We start from the raw sequence: 18876 nt of genomic DNA, 5'->3' as shown, positions 1-18876 counted from the left end.
CCTCTCATTCCAGTCTATTCCTGAATAAATCTGTCCTTAATATATTATTATATATCCTATATATATATATAATATTATATATATATATTATATCTTATAATATAATATATCCTCCTCAAAATATTAATAGCAATAATAAATACAAATCATTATTGTAAAAGGAGAAAGAGACGTTTTTTGAAAAGCTGAAGGAATAAGTTGAGGAGGGATTTCATGGCTTCACTGTCCATTGAGTATTGCAACTTTTCTTCTTTCTTACTCTCCTGTTGTGATAAGAAGACTTATGTTTTTCTTTGCACCAGCCTTTAGTCTGAATAACTTATCACTTAGTTAAAAATACAACTTTATTTGGCATTTGAATGTCAAGTGAAGACTTTTTATCTGACATACTGACAAGCAATTTGATTTCAGTAAAAACATGTCTTTTAATTAGCTACAGCATGTGTTGCATCTTCCATTTCCAGAAGCTGTTTAGCAGTCAAGCACACTGAAACATGTACAGGATTTATAGCTTCTTTGGTAACCTCCAGTTTAATGAAATTAAATCATAAAATCAATTGAAAATTAGCATAATGTTTTGATGTGATTTCTAATTATGCCTGAATTCAATTCGGGCTGACAGAGGAAGCTGACACATGCAGGAAAGCCTGTTCACAGCGACCACTGAAGAAGAGAGAAGCAGCTATAACCATACTATATAATACTAATTTGCAACAGGTGTCTTTTGCAGCTTTAATATCTGGCGTTTTATTTCCTGGTAATAAGCATAGCAAAAGGCAAGTAGTATAATTTTATGCATATTTTCATCAGTGAACTACAAGTAGACAATAAGGGGCTTTCAAAAGGCTTACCTTGAATGACTTCTGTCAAATCAGGACAGAGAAATCAGTAATTGCTGTAGGAAAAGATTTGACTTACTGGTTGGATTATTAGCAGACCAGATCATGTATTAAAAAGCACTTCAAGGAAACTATCTAAAATCATGTATGAAACTATGTATAATCATATCCTTGCAATTTAAATTACTATCTACTAGTAGAAAGTTCACTGGAAGCTGTAAAATAAACTTAGAGAAAATACACCACCAATTTAAATTTAGAGATCTCTTAATTTTAATTAGGATATCTTTTTTGAGCTGCTTTTCCATGAGTCATGATTTTATTATGCCAACATTTGCTTATGGGTAGGTCAACTGCTTTCCCACTAGGAGTCTCTAGTAATGTGAATATTTCATTGTGTGACGTTGCACGTGACCGTCATGTATAAATGTGTTTCCAAATGAATTATGAATAAACAGAATTCCACATGTACATCTTACATTAATTTCTTACTGATATTAATCCATGTTATTTCCTTGAGTTTTACGTACTTCTTTCTATGATAAAATATATTTCATAAAGAAACACTATATAGAAATGACTTATTCACTAAGGGAATGTAAGTATTTGGCCAGTTGTATACTACAGCATAATTTAACTTCAAATATAGGCACTGATAGATATATGTAAATTTTTATCAAGGATCACAGATTCTATGAATAGTAGTGTAAATGAATGCTCTGCAAACCAGTCTGAGTTGCTGTCTTAGAACTATTTTATTGAATCTCTCTATTTGTTAGTCACTTTGAATAGACATGATTTGCTAGATAAGCTCCTTCACTCTTGTTGACAACTGTTTTTTGTTTATATTCCTTTTGGAGACCCATGGAGCGATCTGCATTTGAGTATCAGTAGAAGCATGTGTTTCTATCGTTTATTGGTAGCAATGAACCCATAAAATCCAGGATTATGAAGTTGAGGTATTGATTACCAGAATCAAGCTTATTTCAAAATCTGAAGGCCTGCGATTCAGATATTGTTGTCATATTTAAGTGCTTCATTTCTAAAAGCATTATTGTTTCTTCTCAATAATATTTAGGTTAAAAAGAAAGACAAAGTCAAATACAACATACTCACATACCCTAAGAACATCAAAGGGGAAAAAGAGGGCTTTTAAGTGTGTTTTTTCTTCTCTGAGTACATTTGATTTATCCAAAAAGACGGAAAGTGGTTTTGGCTAATGAGTCCCATGAGAAAACCAAGCAGAATTCAAAAATGTGTAGGCAGGCCTGGCTATAATGTATCAGACTTTTTAGAATAAAATCTGTGCTTGTATCTTTCTGGACAAATTAACAACAAATTGAAACAGAAATAATCAATACATGTATATCTGCTTAGGAATATCTATTTACAGATAGACAACTAGTATGAACAATGACAGGAGTGGCATTGTAAGATCTTTGAAGGAGCCACTGAATGTGTCCAAACTTCATTGTCTCCTAGAAATTACCTTTATCTCTGTCTGGAGTAAAGGGAAGGGAGATGCAGGGAAGTATTGGCTAATGAACAGTTTTAGACCAACATTCTTTTTTTGATGCAGTGTAACAAAAAATGGCAATATCTAAGAATTATCACTAAAAAGGCATACTGAAGATATTCACATTGTACATCTCCTTCATTTTCTGATACATACTTTATATTTGCTGTTTATGGATGGTAATACAGCTTCCTTTGGTTTATCCAAAATGAGTAGCCAAAATGCAGTAACCTAAATGAGATCTTTAAGAACTAGGTACAAGGACCACATGTGGTGCTTGGAGGTAGAATCGTAGTTTTCTATAGACCTTTATACTAAGTGATCAAACTCCTTATTTTTACTAGAAGAAATAGTTTTTCCCTTCTCTTTGAAGGAGTGTTTAGCATACTCTTGAAAAGAAAATTTCCATGGTAAAGTGTTTTTATTTTTATTGATCTTTCATGAAATCACAATCGTTTTGATTTAATAAATTTTTACTTTTCGTATTTGTGCTAGATTTCATTATCTTATCTGTAAAGGGAAAAGTCACTTTGAAAAAAAAATTGCTATTTGTTGCATTTGGTTTCTCGTGTGCATGGTATATATAAGGAGGGAAAGTTTAGTGACAATTTGGAAACATATAATAACTAAGTGTCATGTATGCTCCAGGAAAGTTAAAAACCTGTTCATTTTCTTAAATTATGCTAGGCAGTTTGGTTCCAGATATCTGGCTGACATTATTATTATCTGAACATTGCAGAACTAGTGAATAATTGAATCTCTCTCATCACTTGCGAGATTTGAGAAAGCATTACTATCAACTCTGAATAATCATTTTAATGTATTTTTCTTTCCCGATTTCTTAAGCGGCCAAAGGTGGATGATTAGTTTGTTACTTGCCATGTTTGGTAGTTCACATTTGAAGCTTAGCACTCTATTGTTTTAAAAACACTGCTGTAAGAGGGTGCTTAAGTCAAGTCATTAAGCTATTCAGTAATTCCAATTGTCATGCATATTTTCTCGTTAAAATAATGCTTTCATGTGTTTGTTTTGTCTGGCAGATATCAGTCCACCAGCACAAGGTGTGGATCACAGGCAAGTCCAGAAGGAACTGGGAGACGTCATTGTACGCCTGCATAACCCCGTTGTGCTGACACCCACAACAGTTCAAGTTACCTGGACAGTAAGGCTTTCAATATAATTGCCTTGCTTTACCTAATTTTGCCTATTTGTCCCTACATTTCTTTTTCTATACTGAAAAGCTCTGGTCTTGACCTGCATAATTGCTCTACTGAACTAATGTCATACAGGAATATGTGTAGATGAAACGATCTTTTCATTTTCTCCTTTAGGTCAGGCAGATTGAAGGTTTTCTCCATTCAGCTTAAAGGGAGATAGATGTCTAATTATGAAAATGAATTATGTTTAACACCATAATCTAAGGGTAATTGATCTGTGGATTCATAACTGTGGATAGCAAAAATAACTATCATCATTAAAATGTTGTATGAAAAAAACACTTTCCACTTAAAAGCATGAGAACCCCTTGAGAATACTCTATTGTTTGGTGATGCTAAAATGCAGAAATAGATTTCTATAGTGCGCTTGTTGAAAAGTAGGCAATGTTATGCTGATGCCTGATCCATGGGTAGCATCTGGTATTCTGGCATACGCCTTACCCTCAGTGAGTGGACTTCCTTTCATTACAGAAGACCAGAATGTTTCTGGCAGTACTTAGCTAACCTATTTGAGGGACCAAACTACTGGGTAGAATTTCAGAGAAGATATAGCATATGGCTTTTAAAATTCCATGTTTCTCTTACAATCTCTTAGAAAGAGATTGTTCCTAGGGCACTCCACACCACAAATAAGGGCTTTGCTTTTGGAGTATGTGTCCCAGAGGAAGGAGAGTCATGGTTAGAATAGTGAGATGAACACAATGCATTGCAACATTGCAATGCCCATCACTGCAACAGTTACATTATATAGAATGAATTCTGCTAAAGAGATATTCACAATACTCAGAAGTTTTCTTCTACAGGTAATATTGTTAAGAGTTTCATGTGTACAGAGGTCTATATAATAGAATAGAAATATGGATAGATCGTGTATTATAGAAATACTGCAGTTTTTACACATCTCCGATGTATTTATGGGGGCTTATATGTCATCTTTGTTTCAACAGATTTCAATGGTAAGGGCCAGATTAAAAATGAATGGAGAAGTGCACAAATTAGTCTTTCTTAGAAGATTATTTTAAAAATGTGTCATTGCATTTTGTTGTTGATGTTAACACTCAGCTTGTCCTTCTAAAAATACTGTCTGTTACAGCTAAATAAATCCAGGACAGACTGACTTTCTGGTCCAAGTGCCTTTGCAGAAAGACTTTTTGCCCAAGCAGATGGTTCAGTAGGTTAGAGACTTTGAATGTTAGCAGCCAGTAATTGTAAACTTGAATGACATCTATGTGGTGCTTCTTCAAGTCCTTTACTGTGTGTTAGAGATAGCAGAAACAAAATTACATAGGTTTTTTCCCTATTTGTAAATGGAATTCAATTTTATGCAGTGTAATAGCGTTCATTGTATTATAATGAAATATTATGGTTGGAGAGTCTCTTGGTGCCTCTACTGAACTACTAATGAGCAAAAAAAAATATGGCAAGTTAAGGTATATCATTAAAGATATCAGGGGTATCAGCTCATTGGAAAGATCCCTCAAAGCAGTGACAGTATGCCATCTGACAAGTGAATAGACCTGTGTAGAGATGTTTTAGAATTGCCTGAGGGAAGAAAAGCACGCACAAAAAAAGTATCTGGAACAGCTAATTAGAAACTTAACAGCAACCAGAACAAAAACAACTAATTAACCATAGTAGCAGGAAAGCAGCCGCTCCATCCAGAGAATAAAGTTCTGTTCTTATGAAGTGGTTAGATAGCGTAGGTAGGATACAGAAGGACAGAAGTGCAGAGAGAATCGTAAGACTTCCAGTATTCAAACAATAAATGACAAGAAACTTCCTCTATTCCAGAGTTTCTGGTGTCTTGACTCCCAACAAATTTACCAATTTCTCTCTTCTTTCTGAGATGTTTTTGTTTTTTTCTTTCTTTCCATACATATTTTTAAAATTTCAGTTTAAAATTTCACAAATAATTTTGTTCCTGTTTTGCAATTTTAAAATGTTTAGAAATAAAATGTCTAAGTATGTGCCCATATATTTCATCTGTTTGAAAAGATTAGGCTTACAAAGCCAATGTTAAAAAGGAGTAAAAAGCTAGGTTGTCACTGTAACATAAATTTATCCCTCGTGTGCCTAAGTACTAAAGTACAACTGTAACTATCTGGTTACATAGAGTATCTGTTCTTAATAAAGCTATTCAGCATTTCTTTTATCTTCTTTATTCAGTGTGTGCTACCAGATCTTAGGAAATTCATACAACTGAAGCCCAGCATTGAATAAAAAAAATATTAGTTTGTCTCATGTGCTTATCTGTCATGCTCTCAACTGTAACATTTGAGTGTTTCACAAATAATACTGAATTTATCATCAGAAGGATAAAACTGTGTAATAATCCCAACCGTACATAAAGGTAGACAAGGTGCCAGAGATATTTATAGTCACTGACTGTTGCCTAACTTTAAACCTCTGGCCTGATTTATTTTTATTTCTGTCAAATATATTTGCATTGTTACAGCATAATATGTACTCAAAGAACTTTTGTAGCTAACCTCAAGTATAGCTCAGCACTTTCCAGCCTCAATTTTCTCACTTTGAGCATTAAACTGGAAGTTTAATTAGTGGCCAAATGTAAGAAGTTTCCTAGCATTATGTAGGAGCCCTGTGGCATAATCAGGAAAAAATTCACTTCTTCAGAGTGGCGAAATAATTGCTGCTTTGAAATCCCAGCTGCCTTACAGGAATTTTGAGGCTACAGTGCAGAAGAGTAATTTATTTGCCTCTGTCTTTTAATTTGACATTGATTTTAAATGATTGTGCTTCACTGGAAGTTTGAGTTGAGCCTACTGGACAGTCTTGCAGTGTATCATCACCTTTTGTCTTGTTCCTATCGGTAGATAAATACTAGTGCTGTTTGAATTTTTGGAGAACACTGTGAGCCTGTGGAGTGATTTAACCCCAATATGTAGCTCCACTCCACCATGCTGCTTTCCAACTTCCCCTCATCAACAGAACAACAGAAAAATATGATGGAAAAAAGCTCATCGGTTAACATAAAAGCAGGCAGATCACTAACTGATTACCACCAGGGGCAGAACAGCCTCAGCATAGGGAGATTAATGTAATTTGTTGCTTGTTGGTAACAGACTAGAGCAGTGAGAACTAAAAGCAAATTAAAACCATCTCCCTCCGACATCCAGCCTCTTCTATCTCATCCCCTTGAGCAGCACAGAGGAAAAGGAAACTGACTGCCAGTCAGTCAGATTGCTTCATCTCTGCCATTCCTCCATGGTCATTCTGTGTTCCTGATCCATGTGGGGTTTCCTTCCATGGGATACCATCCTTCCTGAACTAGTCCCACATGGTCTTCCCACAGGCTGCAGCCATGTAAGCCCAATGTAGTCCATGGTATTGAGCTCAGCACAGTTTGAAAGATATCTTGCCCAGATGGAGAATTACTGTGTGTACTGGTTTAGGAGCAGAGTTCTTAGGATATTTTGGAGTTGAGGCTTACATACCCAAGAGCATATTGAAAATGTCTTGAGAGTGTGGATTAGCTGGATTGCCTGAATGCATCCTGTATTTGCAGCATAATCTACATTATGAGGGTGTTTTGCTTTGTTTGTTTGTTTGTTTGTTTGTTTTGCCCTTTATTTCTTTTAACAAGCAAATAGCCTACAGAGTGATCATAGTCACTGAACCTGTCTTATATTCAGTTGTGGTATGTGCAGGAAAAAAAAGAACTTTGTATTCTGCAGAAATGGAGAGCTACTGTCAGCTTTATAGATACCTCTTGCACTATACATTCATCAAAAAGAGAGAGAGCATGCAAGACCAATTATGCTTGTAGGTTGCCTTAAAGCATAGAGTCACTGCTGAACAGAACCCATCCAGTAATTGCTGTCTTCTGCCTTTTAAAGGAGCATCTGCATTTTCTGCCATCCATCTTCTGAGGTAGAAAATGTCTTTAGACCAGCACCTGTTACAGCCCTCCTTTGATGAGGGGATTCCACAGCTGCTCCTACATTTTCTAAAGCAGCTTAGAGCATCACAGATATTGTGTTCTGTGATCCCAGTACTCAGCAGAGAAAATTATTGCAATCTCTGTAATAATGCTAAGTGCTTTGTAAGAGGAAGTACATTTAAAAAAAAAAAAAAAAAAAAAAAAAAAAAGAGTGAGAGAGAAATGAAAATAACTAGAAATTATTAAATTCCTTCATCACATCACAGTGCACATTTCTGCAACTCTACCTACATGCAAATGTGTACTAATCCTATAGTTACTTTATGCTTAGCACAAGTGAATGCTATTCTTTAACACTAAGCATGTTTTTAGTGGCCTGCTGTTGAAGTGACATGTAATTACCACGTAAGAATAGAAAAGGATGAAGTTACAAGCTTTGTAATATATATATAAGATTATTTGTATATATAGACATAAATGCATATGTATGTGTATGTATCTATGTATTTATGTGAAATACACTTGATTTTCCTCACGTATACTTTGAGCTATGTATATATGTCTCACATCTCTCTGGTTAATCTGTGTAATTATCCTGAAGTATTTTTGTACTATTCAGAAAATTTTTTAAAAAAAAAAAAAAGTAAAATCCACTTGCTCAGTAAGTGAAGTGACCCCTGAGCAGCTTCCCAAACACCTGACCAAAGGAAAAGTGCCTCTTGTTTAGACTAATTGCAGGTGGGAATTAGGGACAGCTTAGTATCTTCCTTGATATTGAATACAACTAGGTGTTTATAGAAAGCATTAAAATGCGTCGTATTGTCATTTTCATTCACAAGTACCCTCCTAGACCATCAACAACAGAATCACTCAATAATCTGAAATCCTAGCAGATCATTTGGCTCTGTTGTAATCAAACTTTCAACTGAAAGAACCTGTGTAAATGGCATGATTTCCGGGTTAAGCTGGTTTACTGCAACTGCAAATGACAGCCTTGTTCAACTACCACACATGTTTTCATATTGCTTATGTTGTTTAGTCTTTCTAGTAAAAAAAATTAATAGCTAGGGAAAAGAGAGGTGCATGAATAATTTGAATATCATATGTAAACTGATATGAAAGTATGATGGACTGAGAATTGCTTAGTGAAATCCAAGTTTTTTGTGAGTTAGTAGGTGCATTTCTCTTTGTATGATGTCATAGAAAACGCTTTTTATACCATTTCTTGGCAACAAACAGTTACTGTTCAGTTTAGTCCTAAATTTTCAGATCTTCTGCACTGCACAGGAGTCAATAGAGCTTAAAAGGATCTGCAGCAAAAACAAAATTGAAAGTTCTAAAGTAGTTATGGTGTCTTTCAGCATAACTTCTAATACAAAAGCTGGGCAAGAACCAAACTTAGTATTTAATTATTAAACATCATAGTCTCATATTGTAAGGTAGGTTGAGAAATTATATGAAGTTGCTGTTCTTACTAAATTTTGTAGTAAACATGAGGTTCACAAAGTCTTTATGTCTGTAAAACATTTAATTAATGAAAGTCAAACATGGATAAAAACAATTTACTCTGATTTACAGACTCCCTTCATCTGGAAACAGCTGCTTAATGTTCTTCTTAAAAACACAGCTTGATTCTTTCAGTATTAACAAGCTATTATTGTGAGTTATATCCCTCTTTCAGTGCATAAATTCACTTAAAGTGAATGTAGAGAAGTTTATAAAATGCAAGCTTAATGTTGTTGTAACATATGTTGCAAGATTTTTAACAGTGACAGTTTTGATGAAAGACATTTCTGCTTTGCTCTCACAAATAGAGCTTTCTTCTTGCTTGCCCTGCTTTTTAATGTCTTAAGAATCTGCATCCCTTCTGAATGACTCGATAAACTATAACAAGATTATAGCAAAAGTGTAATAGACTCTGGTTTGTGTTTTCAGCTTGAAATTCATTTCTTCTGAAGATAAATCAAACAAATGTATCTTTAATTCTGAAGTACCTTTGAGTTAGCAGAATGTCAAGAAGAGAAAGGAAACCCTGTTTGTTGAATCTTGGATGTAACACAGAAATTTATCAAACTGCTAGTCATATAGTCTTTGTTACTTAATTGCATTTTCTTTGAGTATTTGACAATGCAGAAGCAGCTAGACTTGGTTTGATTTTACCTGATGGGTAAAACTTGATGGGTTGTTTGGTTTGTGTTTACTTGCAAACATTATAATAACTCAAATCATTATTTCAAATTGTTTTTGCTTTCAAGAGAAAATATGAATGCAACATCTTCCAGATAGAACACACTTTAGGTTTTTCCTTCAAATAAAAAATTCTACTCATAGCTATGAAACAATTGTTAAATTTTTGTGTCTGCCTAGCAACAATTAGAATATAAAACAAAAATAACATTCCAACTCCATCTGATGGATTGAGTACATCACAACCCCAGGATGTAAAGAGACTGTTTAGACTATGAACGCAAGAAACAGCACATGTTCTTAGATGTTGTTTTCTCTGCATCTGTCTAATGTTTATTTTACTTTCCCAAGCATCTCATGAAAAGATCAACTGTAAGCCAAGTAATGGACTAACTGAAAGCATACAGTGCTTCTTCAAAGACTTGTCCTCTTCAGAAAAGAATTTGTTTTTCTTTTCTTCTCATATTTCAGCACATCAGTAGCCAAGATGTTCATAAGTTTACATGCAGTAAGCATTATGCCAAAGTTCTCTTTTTTTCATTTGTTGCAGGGGTGAGAGCTTGTTTTATGATTTAAGATGGCATTTGTCATGATATATATATAACTGCAGAAAGTAAAATAGAAACGTTCTCTAACAAGTAATGTGAGAAGAATATTCCTTTAGAGACAATTAATAATGGTACAATGGTACAAGAAGGCATTTTGATTTTTAAATTTCAGCAGCATAAGTGGTTGTTAATTTTTTTCTTTTTCACAAGGGTGAAAGTATTCTGGGCAAAAGTTTTGCTTTCATTTCAAAATGTTTTGTTACTTTAGTATGTTCACTGATGTATTATTTAATGCCATTTCTAGGTTGACCGCCAATCGCAGTTTATTCAGGGCTACCGAGTAATGTACCGCCAAACATCTGGCCTACTGTCTCCAGCTGTATGGCAGAATTTGGAGGTCAAAGTCCCAACAGAGCGCAGTGCTGTTCTGGTCAATTTGAAAAAAGGAGTCACTTACGAAATTAAAGTTCGCCCGTACTTCAATGAGTTTCAAGGAATGGACAGTGAATCAAAGTCTGCTCGTACCACAGAGGAAGGTTAGTAAAATAGTCAAATATCATTTTGGTTATTTTATGCATGCCTTCATTCAGCTCCACATGATTTCTGTTTGTTAAATGTAAGGTAATCATTAAAATTCAACATCATAATCAGTTTTCTACTGTAAGTATTCCCGGAGAAAGCATTTGGCCAGTTCTGTATTCTTCTAACTTCCACCTGCTCCGTATGTGCAAGTGGCTTTGAGTCTTCTAACAAGTGTATGCAGCAGGCATTCTTTTACAAACAGTGTTGATGCAAAAGAAGACTTCGATCTGCACTTCGAAAATAAAATTCAGTTTGAAAGGCACGCCACTCTATTGGTTCTGCCAGCAAAGTTCATGAAACTGCCCTACTTAGTTGTTTGCAGAGTTTTCTTAAGTACCGTTTAGATGTAAGTGAAACAGTGTGCAGACATATTGAACATTTTACATCACTGAAATGCAGAAACATTTATTCCTATGGCATGTAGTACAGTATACTCATACTTAAATATTTATGCATTTGAAGACCATTTTTTATAAAATTTAAAGAGATTGAGTTGAGATATGTAATTTTTATCCTTTTCTCTTGGTGTATAAGAAGTCTATCTATCTAGAATAACCTGTGCCTGGAGAACCTGAGCAGTCATCATCAACTCTGCTCTATAAAAGAAAAGTGATCACAAAAGTGAGGGTTCATCTTCTCACTTTGTATCATTGATTTCTTTCAAAACATAGGAAAGAAATACCAGTGATGTTTCTAAATGCTCACGTGGTCTTCATGGGTTTTGAGTGCACTCTTTCAGTCCTACTGAAGATGCATCTTAATCACTTACAGTAGTCTCCTGAGGTTTAATTTAGTACTGATTGTCAAACGCATTTTACATTTCAGAAGGACTCACGTTTTCTCTTTAATTTGTTATGATTATTGACCAGCAAGTAAGCAGTCCTGAGGGTAACTTGGTTTCTGCCTTTCTTTATAGATGAGGAAATTCAGTATCCTGCAACATGTAGGAAGGCATTCCTTAAGTAACATTTAGCATTTGCTACTCTCTGTTTCCAATTTCTTTGTTCAGACCATAAAGCCTAAACGAATCAATTAAGACTACCTTTGCAGCAGTCTAAACCAAGCTTTAAAAGCAATAATTTTTTTAAAAATCTACTAAAAAGAGATTTCTATTTCTATAAAATCAATGAGAAATTAAATTTTCATTCTTAAACCTCATCTCTCCATACTGCCAGTCAGGTAACATTGTACTTTAAAGGCCACTTTCTTTGTGTGCAATTTTCTACATTGTGAAGATTTTTAGAACTTTTCTTATGGGTAGTTATGTATAGCTAACAAACGAGGATCTGCTTTGTAGATGTATAGCCTTCAAGTAGTCTGTTTACAAGTATCTCTTTCAAAAAAGCAGCTTGTAACACGTTTTTATCACAAGTCAAGTGACAGCCCCTTTATAAAATTCTTCCTTTTTTTGGGTGATAAAACGATGTACTATGAGAAAGTTAAGAAATTTGCTAGATCCTGTTCCAGAGATATTTTCCTTTAACTCCTCATATTAACTTTGTAATCATATTGGTGTTCGTGTATTTCAAAAATAGCACTAACTTAATGTTTAATAATTGTGGTTTGCTCCTCATCCAATAAAGAGAAATGGCAGTCTATTTAAAGGTGTCACACTTTCTATGTAGCCTGTGATTTCATTTCAAAAGTGAGCTTTTTTAGACTTGACTTTTTTAAAATGTCAGTTGTACTATTTATAGAAAGTAATTTGGAAGAGTGATATGCATGTTTGAAGTTTTTTGCAAGATGAACAACCCAGGTAAAGTACAATCAGGAGGCAGTGGCAGCTTTCTGCTGGACTGAATTTTACATGCAGTGTTACTTCTGAGTCCTAGCTCCAAAAATCAATTTTGCTACAGTTAGACTTTTCCTCTGGATCAGGCATTTTTCACAGTTCAGTATCCATTCATCTCCTACCTCTTTGGCCTTGTGGAGGTAATAAATGGAATTCTGTTTGGCTGCCTCTGGAAGAGATGAGCAGCGATTTGGGTTCTTTCATATCTGTAAGAAGAAGCTGAGCACTGGAATAATTGACCTGTCAAGAAGCAGGCAAGGTGTTCTCCACAAGGCAGCAGCAAGGGAAATGAAAAAACAGGTTTAAAAATGTTATTTTTCAATGTAGTCTATTTAATAACTGCAGAGTGTCAGACAAGTGCCTTAATTTATATCATGGTGCCAGCTTACAAAGTGATATTATCATAGGAGGAGGAAGCAGAACTGTTATATACGTATGTGTGCCTACACACATAAGAGCTAAATAGAACACTTTCGTTTGTTAATTTTCACTTCTTTTTTTCACCCTTGCTATGAAGACAGATGATAATCCTTTTAGGTACATACACTACGTTAAATCTCTTCTGGAATAACTTTATGGAGTAGTATTTGTTCTGCATATTGTTTGTCACCACAAAAATATGACAATAGTGGAGGTCTCCTAAGTTTTATCAGTTGCTGTTTTGTAACAGCAATCAATTCTTGCTTGCCTTACCGCAGCTCTTAAAGTTATACTTCCAGCTACATTCATCAGTTGTGATTTAATTTTGCTTACAACTTACTATCTATCCTTCAAAACCAAAAAGAGTCCACACACAGAAAATTAACTGGAATATTCCTGCAGTTTAAATGCAAATGCAAATCATTGCATTGTTTTTTTCTTTTTCAATGATAAAGGTATTTATTTTATATATTCTTTAGTGTTTACCTCTCTCTTCTCCCTTCCCCCATGTTCCCCAGTACTTGCACATAAAACATTATATACCTGAATGTCCTAATGATGAAAGTATATACATTTCAGCACAATGTTCCATTTTACTTAAAAAAAGAAAAAAATATATAATGTTGTTTTGCCATTTTTATTACTACTGTTTGTTATTATTATTTAGTATTGTTAATATTGTACACAGTTATTCTTGGTTTTGTTGTTACACAATATCTTTAAGGTTTTTAAAACACTTTTTTTCTTTTGTTCTCTGTGGTTCATTTGCCATAAAATACACTAAGCAACCTTACTGTTCAACAGTTAGAGTTCTCTCTGAGCAGGAATGCTCTTGATGATCAGACTGCAGTCAGGGAGTCAGAAAACCAGAGGGCAAATATATTTGAAGCGGAGATGGAGGAGAATTTTTTGGGTTCTGATCTAATCTATTATTCTTCAACATTTCATTTAAGATATTTTACTATCATATTAAAAGTGAAAAATACTGTTTTTTTTAATTTTGGAAGAAAATTTTAGTAGAGTTATTAAAAAAAAAAAAAGTCACCCTGGAACAGGATCTGCTGGGAGCTGAAAAATTGTCCTGGGAAGTTATCATTATACACTTGCTATATTAGTCCACACTTCTCTAGACTCTATTAGTTTTTTGTTTGTTTGTTTGTTTGAAGACTGAGTAAATGGACTGGGACAGATAGACTAGATGGATCATAGGACCAATTTGGTGCAGATGATATTAGATTCCTTGCCCTCTCCCCTCCCCAGGGACATACCTTAATATGACACACTCAACATTGGTGATTTAGCTTGCCACTGTGGTAGCTACAAGAAGTTTTAATGTCACATAGTGGCCAAGGAAGGACATATGCCTTTGTGGTGACAGCTGTAGCTGTGCAGGGTGAAGATGCTCACAGAGGGGACTTTGGCCTCTCTATGGAACTTGCTGCAGTACTTCCTAAACAATAAGTTCTACACCAACAAAAGCACCCTGCTGTTGATGTCACTGCAGAAAGGGCTTTGCCAGCATAGTTCTGATAACTAACAGCAATGTTTTTTTATTTTTATTTTTTTCTTCAAACCAGAGTTGGGGGGGCTGACAAACATAGGGCCTTGATATGCAGTGGCCAGCCAAACAGCTGTGAGAGGTTGAATTGAACAGAGTACTCTAAAGAGAAAGATTAGCTTGAATAAAGAAGAGCATAAATATATATATCTGACCTAAACTATCATCTCCCCCATTCACTGTCATTTGGTATAAAGTCTTAAAAACTTTCTGTCTAAGAGGTACAAAGTTTTCTGCTTAAACAAGTTGAGTTATTGACTTCTCAGAGAACCAAAAAGGAAAGCAAACAAAACTTCCTGAACTCCCATTTCTCACAATAGTATCAGACCATGTGGGGGAAAAAGAATGAAAAGACTTTTCTGGGCAGGGGATACAATCTCACATTATGACTTGGTTGACTTAGTTGACATATGCATAGCTAACCATGTGTTATGGAAAACAAATGCAAGCATGAGAATAATTTAAATGCAAGTCTTAAGAAATGCAATATCTAAATACATGAGAAGTGATTTGTATTGATTCTCCATTACCAAAGATTCCACATTTTCATTCAGTACAATGTTTCTCTTCAGAAAGGCATTTTTTCAAAGTTGTCAGTCCCTAACAAAATGTGCATACGTAGGCCTGCAGGGGCTATGAACTTTGTATGTTCTCTGCTTGCACTTACACTTTTTAGCAAAATTTGTGCTCTAGCAAATGGATTAATGTCTTACTCCTGTTTGTTCCCTCTGTTTGGTGCAGCTCCAAGTGCCCCTCCTCAGTCTGTTACTGTCCTGACAGTTGGAAACCACAACAGCACAAGCATCAGCATCTCCTGGGATCCTCCCCCTCCAGATCACCAAAATGGAATCATCCAGGAATACAAGGTAGAAAGGATCTGTAATGGAAGGGTTGTGTGTTTTAGGAAATAGCCTGCATGAATTACAGAACAATAGCACTGTTTACAGATTTAGATTCTGACAGCATTTACTGCCACCAATATAATTATATGGAGAAAAAGGATTGAGTGCCTAGTGGATTTTTATTTTTTTTCCCCATATAAGCAGTGCTACTGTTATTGTTAAAACCAAAAATAGCATGAGCTAGACCTGGAAGAGACTTGTAGTTGCCAACTAGTTTAAAGGTTTTATTTCTTTCTTATCTATCCTTGGAAGAAAGAGAAGGGTTTTTTTGTTTTTTTGTTTTTTTTTTTTTTCCTAGGGGGTTCTTTACTCCCAGAACAAGTGGTGGAGCTCCTGTCTCAAAATATCTTCAGCCTGGTAGAAAAGCTGGCAGGAAAGATGCTACTCTCCCCTGCAAAAATGCTAATCTTATCACTTCAAGGTCAAAGTCAAGAACTATAGCTTTGGGAGAATACAGGTCTTCCTTCAAGGACTATGTGTGTCAAGATTCACAACATAAAGTGCTAGCTAGATCAGGCTAGATATGCAGAGTTTGTTACTTGACTGCTTGCTGCACTTGTTGCCTTTTCTCTGCTTTTTTTTTTTTTTTTTTTTCTGTGATGGCTGAAGTTATCCTTCCCTTATTTATCACCTTATATTTTGTAATAGTCTATTCCCCACTAAGCTTGTTTTTGCACAAGCATATTTCCCCAAATTGGAAATTTTGCAGTGTGTTATTGGTGTGCGTGGAGGGAAGCCTGGAGAAAATGATCATGCTGTATTCAGCATTATCACAGGCTTATAACTATGAAACATATACAACAAATTTTCATTGTGGCTAGCTTCTATATTGAATGTGAAATTTATAATTGAAATAGAGCAGGGCAGCTTGCTTGAAAATCCCACTAAGGGCAGAAATGATAATCTTTTTGAGATGCAGACGATTATTTCATGCAGGAATATGTAATTTATTCTTCCTGATGTGTTGTAAGGGAAAACAGAATCTAGAAGGAAGAAAGTGCTTGGCTTATAACCAATTCATGTTTTAACCTCTTATGGATTATCATTTGATCAGAGGGATGCAGTAAATGTACACAGTACTTATTTTTAGCATAGCACTTGTTATATTTTGCTTTTATTTAATATTAAGATTTATTAATGCCAATATGGTATTGATCTCACTTTCATATAAATAATTGTATCTTTTGCTTTAATTCATCTTGATGCTGAGTGTTCTATGAGGCAACATTAACTTTCAGGCAAATAAGTAAAACACAGTCTTAAACCACAAAATATATAGATATGAAAGTCAGCTGATGGTTAATCAAAGCCACATTCCAGGTGAGTACTCAGACCTCTAGATTGTTTAGAAAAACAGCTGGAGTCACCACCTATTACATCCCTTATTGTTAGATTAGATGGCCGCCTGATTTGTGTGCTGGCTGTGGTGAATCTAATGCAAAGAGTCTTTAGTATAAAACAACTGCTAAGGTTTCACTGGGTATGTTCTAATGAATGTAGATCTGTTGTTTCCAGCATAAGAATGAATGGAGATTCATTTATGAATTCAGTGCCTATAATTAGGAGTATTTTGTAGTTGCTGCGACTTAAGACCAGGAGAGACAAGGTCTGAAAGAATGAATTGCAATAATCTCTCGCCCTAATGCATTCTGCCCTGCATGTAGCCTCTGCATGAGCTCAGAAGAACGAAAGTTTATTTTGTTCTCAAAATCTTTCTCAGTGCTTTGCAGAAAAAAAAAAGGTGTGATAGAACACTGAGAAGGGTCAAAAGTAAGGGTAAAGAGAGTATAAATATTGTTTATACACATCTATTGGTCACTGAAAGTGGTTCCACTGGTAGTGCTTTCTTCTGCTGTTGTAATTATGTATTGTACATATGATACCTTTAAGCATTGATTTTCTTAAGTATAGTGGCAGCAAATTCTTTCTTTGATCATAGAAAAGCAGTATGTGCCAAAAACAATAACTGAAAAAGAATCCCTAAGAAGTCTTAGTTTTGAAACTTCTCAGGAGAAGCCAATGGATAAATGCAGGAGAGAGAAACAACTCTGTGAAATTATGTACCATTCTCATAAAATATGAATTCAGATTTTAGAATATTTTGTTGCTTCTGTTTAGTTGGAAAATAATTGTGTCAGGAACTGATATCTGGATTTCTGAACAATGTATGTAATCACAATAAAGAGCAGTTTTGAGCTTACTCTGCTTTGGAAATGTCGCATGTCCCTGCTGTGTAGCAAAAAGAAATAGAGGAGGATTTTGAAAGATTTTATCCCTTAATACTTTAAGAAACATTTCACTAGTTGTCCTTTTACTGTCCAGTGGGAAAATAAGAATGAAAAAATGGATTTTTTTATGAAAAGGTTTGGCAGTAATCACATTACTGAATAAGATTTCAATGAAAACATAACACATCTTTTTCACTTGGATGATTCTATGTGTTTCAAAGCACGCCATAGAATTGTGCTCCATGGAGAGCCAGAGTCCAAGATGGTGTTTGCAAACAGACTTTGCAACTTGCCTGATTTTACAATAATCTGGGATAATTTGCTGAGCTCCAACTGTTCCTAGATAGTAACATTGTTAACAAGTCCAAAATACCAAAACAGATGATTGTCGTGCAAAACCTTGAAATGTCATATCCATCAGCTATTGTTTATGAATACCAAGAATTTCCTATTTTTTAACACATCAACTTTTGTCCCAGATCTGGTGTCTAGGTAATGAGACTCGATTTCATATCAACAAAACAGTAGATGCAGCCATTCGATCTGTAGTAATAGGTGGCCTGTATCCAGGTATTCAGTACCGTGTAGAAGTTGCTGCAAGCACCAGTGCAGGTGTGGGAGTGAAAAGTGAGCCACAACCGATAATAATTGGTAAGTGATTGTGTATTCTGTTGTTTTGTTTTGCTTGATTTTACTTTCAGAAATGCTTTCATTAGTCACTTCTGAGAGCATGAAAGTCTGTGAGCAAAAGACAAGTTTTGAATTGAGCTTGACAGTTAGCTTTTAACGTCCCAATGCCTGCTGGCATGGTGCCTTTTGTACAGAGTTCTCACAGCTAGCAGAGTGAGCTAGTTCTTTCTTTGCTGAGACATTATAGAAAATACAAATTATCTAGTGAAACTGATTTTTTAAAGTGTATTCACCACTTTTGCAGGTTGATGGATTTATGGAACTAACAGCTAGGACTTCTTTTTCTCCTATTCAGTTGACTGTAATATTGCTTTACCTGTACCACTGATGCATAAGGCACAGTTTACAGTTCTTTTTTGAACGTGGTGTGCCAGTGTTTCTCGGGTATCCCAAGCAGATGAGTTTGCTCTGTCAAAAAATAAGTAGCCTGTAAGCCAAATAGAGAGCAAAGGTGGTAGTAGCATCTCTGCTTTTTAAATTATCATCTTATTATTAT

The 18876-nt window shown here is 35.0% G+C and overlaps 1 protein-coding gene across 2 annotated transcripts in view; it reads left to right on the top strand.

The window, feature by feature from the left end:
* The window catches only part of ROBO2 (roundabout guidance receptor 2), a 400096-nt gene that overhangs the window by 316436 nt on the left and 64784 nt on the right, over window positions 1–18876 (top strand). For both annotated transcript variants that reach the window (XM_042810549.1, XM_042810548.1), the window contains exons 13-16: window positions 3396–3517; window positions 10513–10744; window positions 15302–15426; window positions 18170–18341. In XM_042810549.1, coding sequence (XP_042666483.1) covers window positions 3396–3517; window positions 10513–10744; window positions 15302–15426; window positions 18170–18341 — 651 coding nt within the window. The remainder of the gene's footprint in view (window positions 1–3395; window positions 3518–10512; window positions 10745–15301; window positions 15427–18169; window positions 18342–18876) is intronic.

This window comes from Centrocercus urophasianus, unplaced genomic scaffold (genome assembly GCF_019232065.1).
Source record: "Centrocercus urophasianus isolate 14NV4802_14NV808 unplaced genomic scaffold, USGS_Curo_1.0 seq_12, whole genome shotgun sequence".
NCBI classification, from domain to species: Eukaryota; Metazoa; Chordata; class Aves; order Galliformes; family Phasianidae; genus Centrocercus; species Centrocercus urophasianus.
Note: the sequence above shows the minus strand (reverse complement) of the source record. Positions and strands in the feature narration are given on the sequence as shown.